We start from the raw sequence: 18,398 nt of genomic DNA, 5'->3' as shown, positions 1-18,398 counted from the left end.
TTAGTGAGATTTGGAATTGGAATGAGATCATCATCGATGATATATTAGTATTTGCGGTGGCCACCGAAAATATAATAAGCGATGACCTCGAACCTTGCTTTGTTGATCAATATCAATGAAAAGACGACTGGCTAACAAGGAAATAAGCAATACAGGTCAAAATAGATTCCTTGACAAAGAGAAAGGTGTTTGGACCTGTTGTTCCTACACCTCCCCATGTTAAACCCATAGAATTTAAATGGGTATTTGTAAGGAAGCGTAATGAGAAAAACGAGATTGTGATACACAAGACTCGTCTAGTGGCGCAATAATTTTCTCAACGCCCTGTGGTTGATTACGAGGAGACGTATTCTCCCGTAATGGACGTCATAACGTTCCACTACCTTTTCAGTTTGGTAGTTTCCGAAAAACTGAATATGCAGCTTATGAATGTGGTCGTAACTTATCTCTATGGGGATCACGATACAGAGATATACATGAAAGTTCCTGAAAGACTTATGATACCCGATGCAAATAGTTCTAGACCACGGAACACGCTCTCCATTAGTTTTGAGGCGTTCACTTTATGGATTGAAACAATCCAGACGGAGGTGGTATAACCGTCTAAGTGAATATTTAATCGGGATGCGATATGTGAATAATAAACTATGCCCATGCGTGTTTATTAAGGAAACAAGTTCCTAGTTTGGAATTGTGGCGGTCTATGTCAATGACATGAATTTGATTGATACTCCTGAAGAGATCAAGGAAACCGCAAAGCACCTGAAGTTGGAATTTGAGATGAAAGGCCTTGGGAGAACAAATTATTGTCTTGACCTGGAGCCCGAGCACAGTGCAGATGAAATTTTGGTCCATCAACCAAATTACATCCAGAAGATGTTAAGATGCTTTAATGAGGATAAAAGCAAGCACACCCATGGTCGTCTAAAGTCTAGAGAGAACCGTATCGTCCTGCAGATGATAACGAAGAGATATTGGTGCCAGAAGTCCCATATCTAAGTGTAATAGGCGCATTATTGTACTTGGCTTAATTCCCTAGACAAGAAATCTCATTCGATGTGAACTTGTTAGCTAGATATAGCTCTGCGCCAACACGCAGCCACCGGAATGGCACAAAAGACATTTTTCGCTACCTTAGAGGTACAGCGGATATGGGCTTATTCTATCCCTATGCATCAAGGAATTGATCAAACCCCCTTGATCCTCAGAATGATGCTCGCCTTGTTGGATATGCTAATATAGACTATCTATCAGACCCGCACAAGGCATGTTCCCAGATTGGTTATGTCTTTACCATTGGGAATACTGCAATTTCTTGGAGATCTACGAAATAGACACTTGTTGCTACCTCTTCGAATCATGCTGAGATACTAGCTCTTCACGAAGTAGTATGTGAATGTACATGGCTGAAAGCCGTTACAAAGCATGTTCGAAGCACATGTGGACTGCATTCCACCACTGATGAACCAACCATTATCTACGAGGATAATGCTGCTTACATAGAGCAGATAAAGATGAGTTTCATCAAAGGAGACAACACCAAACATATTGTACCGAAGTTCTCCTTCAATCAGCAACAACAAGAGCATCAGAAGATTAAAGTTAAGCAGATTTGATCTGAAGACAGTCATGCAGACCTCTTTACCAAGTCACTACCAAAGTCTACATTCCAGAAGCATGTTCAAGGTATTGGTCTACGTAAACTATCTGAATTAGCTAACATGTAATTTTCAGGGGGAGTCGAAATCAGGGGGAGTATCCTGAAGCATACCCACTTGACCATCGTGTACTCTTTTTGTCCTTCGTCCAGGGTTATTTTGTCCCACTGGGTTTTGTTACCTGGCAAGGTTTTAACGAGGCACATCTTTAGCATGGTCACCCCAATTATAGTACATCCTGAAGATGCTTTGATTTGACATATATGCATTTGCTCATCTTTTCCCTTCGACCACGGGTTTCTCCCACTGGGTTTACCGGGCAAGGTTTTGGTGTAGCAACTCTAATGCATCCCTCTCGTAGACATACTACCTACTTATGGTGCTGATAAGAAGACTTCACCTATCTCTAAAGCTGTGATACTGCCACTCCACACTCAAGCGCGTTGTGCACTTTTTCTCCTTCGACCAAGATTGTTTTTTTCCCACAGGGTTTTTATTACTTGGCAAGGTTTTTGACGAGGCAACTTAGAAGCGCTCAGCCTATGCAACACTATTGACATGGAATATCCAAGGGGGAGTGTTGTAAATATTTGTGGATAATCATGTAAATAGATGATGAGTAATAGGTGTCTATCCCTATAGATTGGTGATTGATAGGTTGTAATTATAGGAGTGATTGGATTGTAATTAAGCATTACCTTTTTGTGCACACCATGTAGTCCTATATAAGGCTCCTCATGGTGAGATGAATAAGACACACAATCTGATTCTATGTGTCCAAACTCTCTCTCTCTCTCTCACAAACTTTTCTGTTTTACAACACAATCTTTTTTGTACTATTTTTTTTTCTTTTTTATAAAAAATGTAGGCTCATTTCTATTTTTCGCCTCAAGGCTCAAAATCTCAAGTCCGGGACTGGCTTCAAGTTTCAAATTACCCACCGTTATGGCATGCTAGATGGGAATAAGCAATTTTTGATTCATTGAAAATGAATGTGTTGTAAACGAAGGAGATACCATTGAAGCAAACAACGAGTCGGCTGCTAGTTTTCCCGTAATTGATAATCCAATTTGTAGTTTTTGCCCATATATAGCTAGCTCACAACAACTTGAGATTTCCTTGCATAGAGGGTCGGATAAATGAGAATCCAGAAATTCTGGATAAAAAGTTTTTAGCTAAGCTCAGTTGGGTAAAGCACTGGCCAAAATTTATAACACTCGTGCGGTTTGCTACTGCCCACGAGAACCCGACCGTCCCGCGAGAGCATTGCAGAGAGAGAGAGAGAGAGAGAGAGAGAAGTTGTAGATTTTTTATACGGAAATGAAGGTGATTGAATGAGACCCAGAGAGGGACAAGGGGAGATTTCTTTCATAAACCTCAGATCTGTCAAAGTGAAGAAGATGAGAACTACATAATTAATAGGAAAAGGTTAGTGGGATTGGCCACCATTCAACAAAGTGGGCTTCCCCTATTGCCGAGTAAGCTTTAATACTTCTTGAGCTTTCATGATCTTTATCAGTCAATAAACAACTGTCAGATTATATTATTTGCTTTGAAGGCATAAAAAAATTTAAGTCTCATTGTTGATAATCTATGTCATTGATAAGAAAGATGACTAACCTTGAAGGGGGGAGAAACTATATTTCCCAGCCAATGCAAGGCTCATGAGCATTTCTTTTGTTAGCTTTTAAATAATGCATCAACTTATTACATTCTAATAAGTCAACAAGATTTTATAGAATTTAAAGCCGGATGCTGCCAACAAGGCAGCGCTGTACTAAAGAATCAAGAACACTCCAACACCTTTCACTATCAATCTTCAGAGTGGATGCCGACATTGGCAGAACGAGACCAGTATTCCTTGACAAGCTGCCCAAATAATGATCCCTCATTGTTCATCAGCTTCGTTGGCTCATCATACTCTACCAGTTTACCTGTCAATGAAATTTAGCATGTTATAAGAAAAAAAATCACATAAAGTCCAGTAGAACGCAGAGAGTTTTGTTTAGTCATCGCCATTGGGGATATAGTGCTTACCATCAGCAATAGCAAGCACCTTGGTGCAGTCCATGACAGTTGGTATCCTATGTGCCACTGTTATTACAGTGCAGTCAGCAAATTCTGTTCTTATAGTTTTCTGGAGAATAGAGTCTGTTGCATTGTCCATTGATGCAGTAGCTTCATCGAGCACTAGTATTCTGCTCCTCTTTAACAAAGCACGCCCCAAACAGAACAGTTGTCGCTGTCCCATGCTCCAGTTTGTTCCATCTTGTACAACTGAAAGCCAAACAGAACAATTGTCAGAATGTGGTCTACTTGTGTAACACTGAAAAGCAATAACACACAAATTTCATACCTAAAGAATCCAGGCCCTCTGCTTTTTCTTGAATGGCCTCTCGTAACTGACATTTCTCAAGCACCTTTGACACATTAACGAAAGATGAATCAAGTCAGAAAAAGAAAGTTACAGAATATGAGTATCTTCGGTTGGTTTGTTCGGATGAAAAATAGAAAATACTTAATTTTGACACATATTCAGTTTAAATGGCTGGTTTTGAAAGCTTGCTGATTACAGACTTCAACACTGCAATTCATCTTGGTATATGTGAAAACCGAACCTGCCATATCTCATGATCAGTATGCTTCGATAAGGGGTCTAGATTGAACCTCACAGACCCACTGAATAGAGTGGGATCTTGAGGGATGATCCCAAAACATGATCTTAAGTCGTGAAGTCCAATTGTGCAAATGTCATAACCATCTACAATGACCTTTCCCTCTGTAGGCTCTACAAGTCGAAACAAAACACTGATAAGAGTTGTCTTTCCACTTCCAGTCCGGCCAACAATTCCCACTTTGTACCCTCCTTCAATTGTGCAAGTTATCCCACGAAGAACGAGAGGAGCATTTGGCCTATATCTAACCTGCATGAGTTTCATTCAATCTCATACACCAGTCCAATTGTTCTTAAAGTTCAAATTTCAGAATAATACCAAGAAATGCTAACCTTTAAATCATGTATTTCCACTTTACCAACAGTAGGCCAATTTTGCATTGGTCGGTTGTCTTCTATAACTTCTGCAGCTTCACTTGGAATATGCATGTATTGCTCTACCCTTTCTACAGAAATGATTGAATTTGCTAGCATGCACTGAAATTTGACAGAAATTACGAGGAAAACATTTAAGGAGAGACCATATGACAGTGTCATCCCAATAAACCCTGTCAAAATATTAAGCAACATGTTAGACACTGTATCATATGGATAGTTACATGAAATGTATATAGAAGCTTATGTTTACTTACCAGAGGAAGAAGAGGAATATGTAGTTAAAGTAATGGCAAGTGCTGCAGCTGAGAGAACAATAGCACATAGCAATTCCAGGCGTTCGATCAACCACTCATTTGTGGAAAAACCATGGAAATCAGTGCTAGCATTTGCATCGATAAAGTCCAAGTATTTTGTGAAGAATCTGTCCTCCTGTCTGAAAGCTCTGATTGTCAGGGCTCCAGCAATAGATTCGGCAAGCTGGCTTGCAAGTGCAGACTTAGTTGTGCCATTCATTCGCATCAACTCTTTTGCAGAAGCCATGTAGTAGTTCTATTTGTAGAAAAGGACATCGTAAGAAAATTCATTGTATTGAAAGACAGAAATATATAAATAAATCATTGTATGAAAATAACTCCAGTAAGAAGACCTAAAAGATTTGGTTTAGTGTAATACCTGAAAGAGCATAGTAATATAGATTGTGGGGACAACTAGAAACACCATCGGCCAAGTAAGATAAACCAGTACTAGAAATATGCTGTATGTGTTCAAGGTTCCCCCAACAGCAATTATCAACTTGAAAGCTACTTCAAGGTCAATGATATTCATATCCGACGACACCTAAATGAAAGAAAAAAATGCAAATGTAAGTTCCATTAGGTCCCTACACAGCATATTATAAAGTTCTGAATTGAAAACCTCAAGTCTTACCCGACTAAGTATTCTTCCCACAGGTGTCGAGTCATAAAACAACATTGGTGCTCGGAAAAGAGAGTTCAGTAGTGTCGAAAAAATGGACTTTCCTGCCCCAACTCCTAAATCTACTATAAAGAAAGATCGAATGAGCAAAGAGACTATCATGACAGTCATGATCACAGAATAAACTGCATAGAGGTTGACTCTGGATACACTATAATCCTGAATGTTCAAAGCCAACCAATAAAACTGAAGTAACTGCCCAACTATGAACATCGAGTAGAGAAAAATTGACAAGGAGAAGTTGAAAAATCCCCTGCCCTGCTTCAAATACTGAATGTATGGCTTGAAACCAATGTCCCCTGTTTCTCTCTCTTCTCTCTTAATCAATTGATCCCCTGCAGACTCTTGTAGCTGTACCTCAGTAGTTACTTTCTCAATCTCCTTTGCAGATGATTTTTCTGTAGAAGCATTTTCATTTGGCCTCTCTGAACCAGCAGTGTCATTGTTTGCATTCACAAGGTCTTGGAACTCATGACAAGAAGTTAGCAACTCATCATAAGGCGCTGCTTTTAAAATTTCCCCCGACGACATCAGCTATGAAGAAAAAATATATATACTCAAATACCACATATATGCAAAAGGGACTATAGCATCAAACTCATAGAACATATGTTCAAAGTAACAGTATAGACAATATACCAAGATTGAATGAAAAGCAGGAAGGAAGTCAACTTGGTGTGTGACAAGCAGAACTGTCTTCTCAGCCAGAGCTCCCATGACATATTCCTGAAAATGACATAATTAGCTTTAATCATTGGTGAAAAAAAGGCAATAATGTACATTACTAGCTTGAGAGGAAAATTATGATTACATTGAACAGGCTGGTCGCAGTGTGGGCATCAACTGCACTGAAAGGGTCATCTAAGAGGTAGACATCAGCATTTTGATAGAGTGCACGTGCAAGTTGAATCCGCTGCTTCTGGCCGCCACTTAGATTGACACCTCTTTCTCCTATCTGAGTGCGATCCCCAAATGGAAGCATATCAAGGTCCTTTACCAAGGAACACTTTTGAAGTGTTTCTTGATATCTTACATGATCCATGGGAGTCCCAAAAAGTATATTTTCTTGTATAGTTCCTGTTTGGATCCATGCAGACTGAGATACATATGCTATTGTGCCGTATACTTCAACCTGTAATTTAAGCTCTAATTATGGCTTTTCCCTCTATAACAATTTAGTGAATAATTTAGAAATGGATGATTACTTACAACACCATTGATCCGTGGCACTTCACCGAGAATTGCAGCTAAAAGGGTTGATTTTCCTGAGCCAACCTCACCACAAATGGCAACTTTTTCTCCTGGTTTTACCACCAAATTGATGTCCCTCAATGTGGCCTTTGTAGCATCAGTATCCCATGAGGTTTTAAAGGATTTAAACAAAATGGAATGCTCAACCTCTTTTTCACTGCTCTCTTTCCTTGTATCTCTGTGCTCCAACTCTGGTGCATCAAGGAACTTCACGATCCGAGAGAATGAAACCTTGGCTTCGATAAATGCTCCAAAAACATCCGGCATCAGCTTGATTGGCTCCTGAACAATACGTAAAGTTGCTAGAAATGTGAAAGCACTACTAGCAGAGAGTGTAAATCCCAGGAAGTAGCATGTCCAAAAAGTGACAGCTGCTACCACAATAGGAGATGACCAGAATAGAACATTGTAATATCCCTTTTGTGACAATACTTTAGCTATCCATTTGAGTTCTTCTGTTCTCAACCCTTCTATGACCTTCTTGAAATTTGTCTCCCAAGAATACAGCTTCAAAATCTTCATATTGGAAAGTGCTTCTGTAATGGCCTTCAGCCTCTTGTTCTGTGCTACCATGAGCTTAGTTTGATACTCATGCTGCAACTTTGCTAATGGAGAGCTTCCCAGCAGAGTCACTATGATTACAGTTATAGCTGAAAGAGTTGCTATCCCCACGCAGTAGTAAAAGATAAGTAATGAAAGAAGCAACTGAAGACTTGTGGACCATATCTGATGAAACCAGAATGGAAATTCACCGATTCTATAAGCATCCACGCTCACATAATTCACTATCTCACCAGGAGAATGAGTCATCTTGGCAGCATTTGAGAGTCTTAGTTGCTTCTGATATATTGCTGCTGATATCAATGATCTTACCTGGAGACCAATAAGTCTAGTTCTGAAGAACCATTGCCTCTCCGACAATGACTCCACGACTTTAACCACAAAGAGACCAGCAGTCAGGGCATATCCTTCACCTTCAAAAGCTGCTTCTCCTCCAACAACCCTAATGAAGGCCCTCAGAAACAGTGGACCGCTGGTCAGTGTGAGAACCTTGATGAGTGCAAAGATACCAGAAATCAGAATAGCTTTCCTCTGGCAGAAAAAAATTGTGGACAAAATAGAAGGTTCATCATCAGATGAAATGTTTTCCTTCCTTTTCTGCACTTCCTCCTTAAACATCAAGTACAATGTTCGTGCTTGATCAGCTTCTCTCAGCTGTGGGATATCTTCATTCTCAAGAATCTTCCCCTTTCCTTTTTTCAGTAATGGATTCAACCACCAAAATGACATTCTACTAAATAAACCAGCTTTTGCAAAAGGAGTAACATTGTCATGATTTGAAGTAATTTCACCTGCGATATCCGATTCTGCACCCAGCAGAGGTGTGTCCAGAGCATTGTCAACATGGACTTGTGGATCACCTTTAGCAACATTGCATCCCTCAAACGCACTAAAAAGCAAGAGAACAGATCCAGGGAAACAAAGAATGTTCAAAACAATCATAACCGATACTGCTTCATCAAGAATAGTTTCCCAAATTGATGAACCACAAAGCAAAACTGCAATAAAAAAGCCAAGAATTGAAAGCACTTTTGTTATTGCAATGTAGGGAGGGTGTGGCTTCTTTAGGTTTATGGTTAATCCCAGTATAAACCAAGTAAACCCCTGAAAGAAAAACACTAGCCATCCATGCAGAGGTAAAAAAGTCTGATCTGTGTTTACTTTCTCGACCATTTTCCATATCCCAAAACCCAAATAGGCCAAAGACAAACAGGCATTGAAAGTGGCCGAAACAACTGACACAGCAGAGAAGGTGTAAGGCTCTGATGATGCTATAACCTTCTTTGATAATCTATAGATGAAGATACAAAACAAGATGAATAGAAGCGAGATATCAACTGCAATGACCGCAATATTGTTGATACATGAATCTGGATTGATAATGGCTGCAATGTCAGAACTGCATTCAATTCCAGACTCAGTTGAACAATCACAGAGCAAGGTCCAGTAACCTCCCGCCATGATGTGTCTCAGTTATGTACAAAATCTGCACAATTAAAAGAAAGAAGAATTTAAAAACAGATAAAGGAACTGTATCTCACACCCATGGTTTTTAGCATAATAGTCACTAGAAGTTCAAACCAAACAGAAAACAGAGAAAAATATAAACTGACATAGATACTTAAACACAATTATACAGCTAAGCACCTTCCTCTTCACAAATTGAAGTGGATATGAAGCTTTCACCAAGTTGGAAAGGATATCACCCAAAAACCAAACATATGTGTAAAAGCTACGACAGCAATAACATGTAACAAAATATAAGATTCCACTGGAAGAAGCCCAGAAAATCTTACTCTAGACTCACTATGATTATAGTGTACCTAACTTGCTTTTGAAGCCATGCATTATATCAATCCTACAGAAGTCAATTACTCACTTGTATGCACCGATCATGCCAACTCACTTCTTAACATCAACACATGTTTTTCATTTTGATCTCTAGATTCAAGCCCTGCTGTGAATCACGCATTCATATAATATTTCTTTTCTGGATGAACGAGCTACAACATGTATATATAATAATTGCAAACACACTTGCATAGATCTTCTTTATCAGATTTCTTGTCCAAAAAAAAAAAGAAACTGCTTACTTGATTTCTTTAGTGGTCTCCTCCGCTTGGCATGCAGAAAAGGTTTTCTACCTTGTGTCACAAATGCACTAGTATCTTTTCTTATATAAAAGCCACGTGGATCTTCAGAACCACATATGAAAAACCAGGTCCTCCTCCTTCAGTCATTTTCAGAACCAGGCTACCTTTTTTTTTTTCTTTTGAAAAATCAATGGAACCCACCAATACATAATTTACTTTTGTTTTTAAGTTTTTATACTTAGTTTTGTATTTGTTAATCAATTTTAGACCCCAAATAGTCTGCTCAATTGACGTATAGCAGACTATCAATACAATGGAGCAAAACCACATGATAATATTAGAATGAATTGGGTAATGCAATTGGACTCTTTATTAAGATTGTATATGTAATTAACATCGTAAATGATACGATCATACAACTACAAAGAGATTTCTAAAAGATTAGGCGGCAATTTCTTTCAACAAAAAATCATAATAATAATAATAATAATAATAAGGAGCCCCGTTGGCCCTGCTGTCTATTCTTATATTGATGACTTTTCAGCCATTGTAGTTGATCTTTAGCTCCAAAAATGATTAGTTAATTTATATTAGTTTCAAATAGTGCATGATATTTATGAAGTTGCTCATGTTTCAGAATAGATATTGATTTGGTTGTTGTGCAAGTAGATGAGGAAGCTGGCTCTTTCAGAAGCAAAATGTATTAAGGTCCTAGAACTGTAATTAATAAGATGCATATTCAGAGAGCAGATGTATTTATGAGTACACTTCCATTGAGATCGAGTAGCTTAATTTCAATACCATAAAGATTGACTAAAATTCAAGAAGGCTCAAGTGGAGCTGTCAAATTAGAAATTAAAGGAGGAATTATTCTGTGGTGTGGGTCTTGGACTCTTGGAGTTTCCCCAAAAGTATAATTGAAAGGCGATTTAATGTCATATCAGAAATGTCTGTATCCAGAATAGACAACCACAAAACTCGTGCAACATTCGAAAAGCAGGAGCTTTCAAATAGTCTAAGCATCAATAATTGGATATATAGATCAGTTGTATGGTCCAACTTCACTACGTATAACCCACTTCATCCTGTAAAAGCCTTCCGTTCTCTTCCCAACAACAAGTCAAGATAGTTGCTAATAGTGCTATTGAACACACCTAACAGTTAACAAAATTTTAGTTGCTAATAGTGCTTTAAAAGCACCGAAGAGCATAGTGATCAGAGTCGAACTCTTGTTGTGGTAATGAGGTATATGAGCTCACACTGGCGGGGTGGCAACTGGTGTGATTAAGAATTTGGGGACTAGATAGTTCATAGTTCTCGAGTTTAGGGTACTTGTTCAGTTGATCGTCGTATAAGCAACAAACAAAAATTGAATACATACAATCAACAAGATACTATATTCATTAAACAAGAAATCAAATTCACTAAATTAAAATCTGCTGCATGCAGGTGCTTAAAAACCATTCGGTACGTAGCAAGGTGACAATAGATTTTGATACTCGGGATACTATATAACTTCCGAAAATGATTTTTGTAAGCAAAATTGAAAGGGTTCGAGTCTTTGAGAAGCCTACTTACTTGCATGGGAGTTGTAACAGTACTAGTCACAGTGCTTGTGGCTCCCAGAGGTACGTAGCAACGCATGGATGATTGTCCTTGACGAGTTGACGTACCATACTGTGTGGTTGTGCGGGCATTTAAGACCGCATGTCAGGAATTAGAAGCATTCATGTAGGGTAGTAATGTAGTATTACTCTCCTGGCCTTTTTATAGCTCCTAATTTTTATATAACACCTACCGTTCTTCACTTTTTGCTGGAACCAAGACCATGACCGTACACACTGTTCATAATTAACCTCATTCCTCATGCACACCTAGAAAGTGTTTATAATACTTCGAGAAATAAAACACAGATCCCCATCAATTGGCTTCTTCTTGTTTGTAATGAGATTCCTCTATCCCCAGTAAAAAAAGCTATTGCGCTGCAGAGTTGGTGCTATCATGTGGCTATCTAACTCGTGTTGCACACTTGTTTGCACTACATGGGGCGGTGCATGTTTAAAAAGTTGATATCTACTTTACAGAGTGTTGTTGCTGATCTGAAATTTTCTCTTTACCAGGGCCTGATCAGGATTAAATCTCATATGCAGGAATAGACCGTCAATGAAATGCTTCTGATAGAAAATCGTATAAAAATGGGGCATATATTTCCTTCATTTCGCAACCCTTGTTGCGTTTATAATCAGCAGTTTCTCAATGGTACAACAGAATGAGTAGTATGATGTTTCTAAACAGATGAATCCACTGCGGTCTCCCAAAATTGGTGCCTATATAAAATAGGGTTTAATGTTTCTAAGCTGCTCAAGAATGTAGTTGGATGACAAAATGAGCTCCCCATAAATCCAAAGCTTTCATGGACTGTAATGGTACAAGAATTTCATCTACTTACTGAGATGCCGGGCAAACAATCAAAATTTTAGGTCGTTTACTTCATACTTCATATTACTATCGAGATAATGATCGGCAATTCAACACTCAATTCGAACAGCACCACTCTCCGATGAAATGAATTTGGGCTTCCTTATAACTTGCTGTAAGCACTGGACCATGTCACCAACCTGGAAATCGTAGCAATTTCGGATCACCAGTCCACACTCACTCCCCTTCTTTACCGTGTCCACATCCTGTTTCTCCCGCTTAAGCGATTCACATGATCCCTCAAATACAACTTCCCCACTCCTAAGAAGCCTCAGGGTTGCCGATTTGGTGACAAAACCATCAACCACCCGGCATCCGGCAATCTTCACATCAGGTCCCTTAGACTTGCTCCTTCCTTTGAGCTCAAAAATACTAAGAACCTCGGCTTCCCCAGCAACCTTGGTCTCAGTAGTCCCAGGGGCCTTCTCAACTATAAAGTTCCCAATGTCGTCCAAAAGATGATAGATCACACGGTGTTGCATTATCTAAGCCATTCGACACAAATTCAAATTATATAGTTAGGTGACATTTAAACTCCAATGGTGCATGCCCAAAATTATACACAGAATAGATGTTCATGTCCTATGGTCGATTAGAATAAGTGTGTAAAAAAAGGGTGAACCAAACTACTTGCAAAATGATTAATACAGTGAGAAAGGAGATTAGTACCTTGATATTGGCTCGAGATGCAGCCAAACTGATGGAACTGGGTGGAGCCTTGATGTTAAATCCAATAATACATGCACCACAGGCTTGTGCCATGTCCACGTCAGACTGAGATAGCGACCCAACACCAACATGTACCACATTCACAAAAACCTGGAAAAGAATAATGGAGTTGTCAAAAGAGAATAATATAATTATTTAGCAAATGCATTGCAAATCAAAATACGTTATACAGTAGGTGTATTTCAGCAAGGACAAGAATTTTAATATTAGAATAGATAATTCTCCTAACATTGCATGGAAACCCGGAAAAACATCAACCTAACCAGTAAGTGATAATTTGAACACATAATCGCGAACTGCATAGAGAGCATACGGTTATGTATATGGAAATTATAATCATGTGGCATACCTGAGGACTATTTAAACTCCCTAATGCATCTGTAACAGCTTGGACAGTACCCTGCACATCCCCTTTTACTATTATCGGCAATTCAACCCGCTTGGGCGCCTCATCTGATGGTTCTGTTTCTGGATCTTCTACCCTTCCATCCATAATTTTCATGAGTCTATCTTTCTCGAACTTCCTTTTCCTCCCTGCACTAAGCATTCTAGCTCGCTCCTCGGATTCCACAACAATGATATCATCTCCAGCCCTTGGAAGTCCCTTCAGGCCTTCAATCTCAACTGGCATAGCAGGTGTTGCCCGCTCTGTCGACTTCCCTGCCATGTCCCTAATAGCCCTTATTCTACCCCACTCGGAGCCCACGACCACATATTTCCCACAAATTAAAGTTCCTGCTTTCACTATTGCAGTAACCAATGGACCCTTTCCCCTATCAAGTCTTGCTTCCACCACATAAGCTTGAGCCGGTCCATCAATACAAGCTTTCAGATCCATCATCTCAGCCTGGAGAAGCAAAGCCTCCTCCAAGTTATCTAAACCAGTCTTCTTCATAGCTGAAACCTCAACAACCTGAACATCCCCACCCATATCCTCTAGCAGCAAGCCCTCCGACGCAAGCTGGAGTCTTACCTTTTCTGCGTTAGCAGCTGGTTTATCACATTTATTAATTGCAACAACAATTGGTACTTTAGCTGCCTTTGCATGGGCCATGGCTTCAAGAGTCTGAGGCATCACCCCATCATCAGCAGCTACAACAAGCACAACTATATCTGTGACAGCAGCTCCTCTAGCTCGCATCGCACTAAATGCTGCATGACCAGGGGTGTCAAGAAATGTAATTGATGCTCCAGATGTCATGCCAACAACAAAAGCACCAACATGCTGAGTAATCCCTCCAGCTTCTTTGGCAGCCACAGATGTCTGACGTAGAGCATCCAAAAGTGAAGTTTTCCCATGGTCAACATGGCCCATGACAGTTACAACTGGAGGTCGTGGTAGAATTTCTGTACCTTCATTGGAGTGCAGCCTCCTCACATTGACCCCAACTTCCTACAAATCAACGCACAGAGTCAGTAACATTCTTAAGGGGCCAAAATGCATGATGTTATAACCTGTACACAGTTGCCATTTAAGGGAAAGAACGCTAAGAGCAGCAAGTAGAAGTTGTGAATTGGTATCTAAGAATCAGAACTATAAACACTGTATTTCATCAAGCATAAATCTGCTATATGAAATATGGTGCTCCACGATGGGTAATGGCACAAGAAACAACTGGTGTGCTGGAAAATACATCTTTACCACAGATTGATTTGGGAACTAAAAATAAGAATACAATCCCTAGAAATGATATATATACACAGAGCAAACCCATGTGCCCTCCTACTCCCAACACTGCGATGAGGCGAGTGGTTTTGGAAGCAAATTTGCACGATCTCAGCAGTTTTGATCTTTGGATATTTTCCAAACACAATTTAACATGTTGGATTCCATTATAAGCATATGAACAATGTGATTTTCTGTGACATTGAAGACAGACCATTGCTAACGAGTAAATCCAATAAATAATATTCACTGCTGAAAAGGTGAAATACCATTGCAACCAGCTCTGCAATGTCGATGCTGAGAGTATCAAACTCCGAGCCAACCTTTTCCCCAACATTTGTAAGAATGGTTTGCAGAGTAGATATTGACTGTCCAGTGCGCTTGGCAAGTTCATCAATTGTCATACCTTCAAAAATCTCAATTGTCTTATCTGGCATGGCCTTGGTAGTTCTTTGTGGTTTAGGAGGCACATATGGAGCATCAACAGGAGGCTGTGTCTTATTGTCCCTCTTTACAAACTTCTCTCTCTTGGGAGCTTTTAAACCAAATGACTGGTCATTCCCTTTTCTCCCATGATAGCATCTATACAAAAAGTTTCCACCATTAAAGGTTGCAATTAGCATATGTACCTCCTAAACTGAAACGAAAATGAAAAGAAAAATTTGTAACAAACATTACTGCAATAGATAATCCTAGATCCCAAGGACTCTATAAGCGCACAACCAGAAAGAAACAGATAGGTAAAACTTACCGTATTTGGGTGTCTTTTATCAATATTTCACCATAAACAAGCTTCCGTAACTTTAATTTAAATGAGGGCTCTGCAGCACAAAAGTAAGGATATGAGAATGGCATTATATTTCATTAATACTCGGCCTGATGTCCAAGATGTAATATGCAAGCAAAACAACCATATTTTGGAGATGGATTCACTTCTAAATGTAAAATGAAACTATCATCTAGCACAATTATATTGTTAAAATGATGGAAACAAGTTCTGAAAAGCAAAAGGAACTATGAAAATGAGCTAAATTCAAAATCAGTGCTATGTTGAGGTTAATTGAATTCCAAAGGATGTTATGAAAATACAGAATAAAAAATTATGGTTGTGTTTATACAAACTGAAATACAAAACATCACCAAAAAAAGGTTTTCCTTGTGCAAATTCAGCTTACCTGGTGTATACAAAACTGATTTTACTACATCATCAACATTAGATAAAGAAGTAAATCCCACTGCATATCTTCGTAGTCTTGCAGTCAAATCAGTATTTAAACTGGCACGTATGCCCTGCAACGAGAAATTGATGCCAATGTTACAGATTGAAAAAGTAAACCAGCCAAAACGAGACTAGACTCATCGTTAAAAATATCCTATCCACCATCATTTAAATATTCGATATTTCTCTCTTATAAAGTGGGGGGGGGGGGGGGGGGGGGGGGGAGTGGCTATCCTCTCTCTCCTATAACAGTTTGAGTAGCCATCCTAGCTAGCAAATGTAACAAGAAGAAAATAACAATCTGTACTCTAAATAATAAGACAATCCAAAATTGCAACTCAGCTACTCTTTGCACACTAGCTAATATAAAGCAAGTGAACCAAACTGAAGGCACTTTTTTCAGGAAGTAGGGGTGAAGCATTAGCAGTGAGCCAAGTATATCTCATAAGAACCAAACTCACATTAACCAAGTAATCATTTGCGACTTGAAAGTTACCTTTTTGGTAAGCTCTCTCCACGCCATACATAAGTGTCTCAGGTCAAGAATCAAACTATTTCAAATCTTTCAAGCTCTGCGCAGTTGCACAAAGACATTGACATAAAACAGTGCATTAGCCACAGTGATTGGTTGCCAAGAAAAATGAAGAAACCAATGACAAAATGTCATTCTTAGGAAATGGCATGGTCAATAAGAAACCCGGACTGCCCTTCCACCAATTCACATCAGAGTTCAAAACAGAATTGAATAAAGGTTTAAACTTTGGCCTAAAAATGCAATCTTTTTCTGAAGATTAACCAACTTAGACCAAACTGAATGAGTTTTCTCAAAGGGAGAAGTAAACCCAGAACATAAAAGATGAATAGCAGTTGAGAAATTATAAGAATCTGACATTGTGGGAGACAAAATTAATGGAACATAGAACAGAGTCGAATAAAGCAATACAAAGTTGGGAGTCTTTGAAGCTTGTACTTACTAGTGTTTAAGAGGAGAACAGGGTACAGTTCGTCGGCGACGAGCAGTTTAGGTCGGTGAGCCTGGCTTTGCTCGCTTTCACCGGTAGTGTCCTGCGAGAGATCAACGACTGTGACAAAGAAATTTGCTTGGGGCTCATACACGAGGTTACCTACTGTACCCGAGGCCTGAGGCCAATTTTTTTTTTTTTTTTTACAAACTTCTTAAGAATTTAAATTTCTTCGAAATTATTAAAATTTTCATTGAGGTTTTTGTAATTTGACATGACTAAATATTTGACTAATATTCAAAATATTTTCCAAAATTATAAGACAATTCATGATACTGGAATTTTCATCTTAATCAAAATTGCAAACCCATCTGCACCAATACCTTACTCATGGAGTATGAGGAGTAAGGATGTTTTTGTCATCCATGTTTCCAAACTACCTTACAGATGATTTGAGTGCTAATTGATTTAGACATTTAGTATCCGGTAAGAACAATGAATTTTCAGATTAAAGTTTAGTACCAAAGCAATGGAAACAAGTTTTATTTGACAAGCTTTTAGTTTGAGACATTATCCAATATTGTGCAGAAAAACAATACTATACTAAAAACTCTACGGTTTTGCTCTAAATTTTAACTAGCCTTCATTTATGATTCATGCGGGTGCAAAAAATGATTCATGCAGGTGCAAAAACTCCACAGTAACCAATATTGTGGTGAAAAACATTACTATACTAAAAACTCACGATTTTGCTCTTAATTTCAACTTGTCTTCATGTATGATTCTTGCGGGTGCGAATATGTTCCTAATAAGCTTTTCTACATTACTTACTCAAAATATTATGCTAATTTTGAAATTTAACAATACGAGAGAATGCATTAAAATCAAAACTTAGAAATCAAAACGATAAAATAAATAGGCAAGTTGGAATGACGCCAAAGTGGCTTAGAGTATCTTTAGCAATGCTAGCCATTTTTTAGTCAAAATCATTTTAGCTAACCACTTTAGAAATACGTCTGCATCAGTTCTCTCTATTTTAACTAGTTTTAAATTTATATTATTTATTAAATGAATAAAAAATAGTGTTGGTCGAACAGCATACTCTGGAACCCCAGGTCTAGCGTTCGAATCTCAACTCCATCTAGTTGCCAGCAGATTTGAGGGACCCTTTGGGTTTGTGCTTTTGCTGTGCAGTGGATTAGTCTGGCTTTCACCGCAATGTCGGTGCAGGTATCCTAGCGCTGAGATACCACTGCATAAGTGTGTGAGTTACTAACAACTAACTACCTGATCAAAAAAAAAAATCATTTATAAGTTACACATAATAACTTGAAATGAATGTTTTAAATTTACAAAAATAATAGAGAGCCTCATCTCGCTCTCTATATTTATGAGCCACTTAGGAGTCAGATAAAACTGTTAAAACTGATAAAAAGCTAAACATGCTCTCTAAAATAGCTAAGGAGTCAATATAGAGAGTCTGTTAAAGATGCTTTTATAGGTTATTGGGTTAGTTGTAATAGAGTATGGTACGCTTCCATCGTTGCATGTTCCAGGATTTAATAAGGTCACTGAGTTATTCTTAATTACAAGTTTTTCAAATTTATGAATCCAATTTCGGATTGATCAAAAACAAATTTTGAAGTGTCTAGGATATATTATTGGCCATGCTATTGGTTTGGTTATATATATATATATATATATATATATATATATATATATATACACACGGAGGCAATCTAGAGCGGACGTCC

The 18,398-nt window shown here is 38.5% G+C and overlaps 2 protein-coding genes across 3 annotated transcripts; both read right to left on the bottom strand.

The window, feature by feature from the left end:
• Window positions 1–3,241: 3,241 nt before the first annotated feature.
• LOC112176954 (ABC transporter C family member 10) lies at window positions 3,242–9,566 on the bottom strand. Its single transcript, XM_024315097.2, has 12 exons — window positions 9,377–9,566; window positions 6,895–8,983; window positions 6,497–6,817; window positions 6,325–6,411; window positions 5,638–6,219; window positions 5,383–5,547; window positions 4,965–5,259; window positions 4,666–4,880; window positions 4,277–4,582; window positions 4,015–4,078; window positions 3,696–3,935; window positions 3,242–3,592 (listed from the first exon to the last, which is right to left on the bottom strand). Exons 2-12 carry the CDS (start codon window positions 8,956–8,958, stop codon window positions 3,471–3,473), a joined length of 4,461 nt encoding a protein of 1,486 aa, XP_024170865.1. The 5' UTR covers window positions 8,959–8,983; window positions 9,377–9,566; the 3' UTR covers window positions 3,242–3,470.
• A 2,212-nt stretch (window positions 9,567–11,778) lies between these two features.
• LOC112176955 (translation initiation factor IF-2) lies at window positions 11,779–16,844 on the bottom strand. 2 transcript variants are annotated; one of them, XM_024315098.2, is made up of 8 exons: window positions 16,657–16,844; window positions 16,179–16,254; window positions 15,639–15,753; window positions 15,215–15,284; window positions 14,733–15,045; window positions 13,147–14,190; window positions 12,738–12,887; window positions 11,779–12,553 (listed from the first exon to the last, which is right to left on the bottom strand). In XM_024315098.2, the coding sequence occupies exons 2-8, from the start codon at window positions 16,203–16,205 to the stop codon at window positions 12,119–12,121; spliced, it is 2,154 nt and encodes a 717-aa protein (XP_024170866.1). In that variant the 5' UTR covers window positions 16,206–16,254; window positions 16,657–16,844; the 3' UTR covers window positions 11,779–12,118. The 2 variants fall into 2 exon arrangements, with proteins under 2 accessions (XP_024170866.1, XP_024170868.1); XM_024315100.2 differs by lacking the exon at window positions 16,179–16,254 and having other exon boundaries at window positions 14,733–15,100.
• Window positions 16,845–18,398: the final 1,554 nt, after the last annotated feature.

This window comes from Rosa chinensis, chromosome 7 (genome assembly GCF_002994745.2).
Source record: "Rosa chinensis cultivar Old Blush chromosome 7, RchiOBHm-V2, whole genome shotgun sequence".
Lineage (NCBI taxonomy): Eukaryota > Viridiplantae > Streptophyta > Magnoliopsida > Rosales > Rosaceae > Rosa > Rosa chinensis.
Note: the sequence above shows the minus strand (reverse complement) of the source record. Positions and strands in the feature narration are given on the sequence as shown.

Excerpts from the sequence above, each read along its gene's own strand:
- LOC112176954 (XM_024315097.2), bottom strand. The coding sequence starts at position 8,958 with ATGGCGGGAGGTTACTGGACCTTGCTCTGTGATTGTTCAACTGAGTCT. Across the intron at positions 6,412-6,496 it reads CTGCGACCAGCCTGTTCAAT|GAATATGTCATGGGAGCTCT; the intron begins GTAATCATAATT and ends TGTCATTTTCAG. Across the intron at positions 3,936-4,014 it reads AGAGGGCCTGGATTCTTTAG|TTGTACAAGATGGAACAAAC; the intron begins GTATGAAATTTG and ends TTTGGCTTTCAG.
- LOC112176955 (XM_024315098.2), bottom strand. The coding sequence starts at position 16,205 with ATGGCGTGGAGAGAGCTTACCAAAAAG. Across the intron at positions 15,754-16,178 it reads GGAGAGAGCTTACCAAAAAG|GGCATACGTGCCAGTTTAAA; the intron begins GTAACTTTCAAG and ends TTCTCGTTGCAG. Across the intron at positions 15,285-15,638 it reads ATCAGTTTTGTATACACCAG|AGCCCTCATTTAAATTAAAG; the intron begins GTAAGCTGAATT and ends TTTGTGCTGCAG.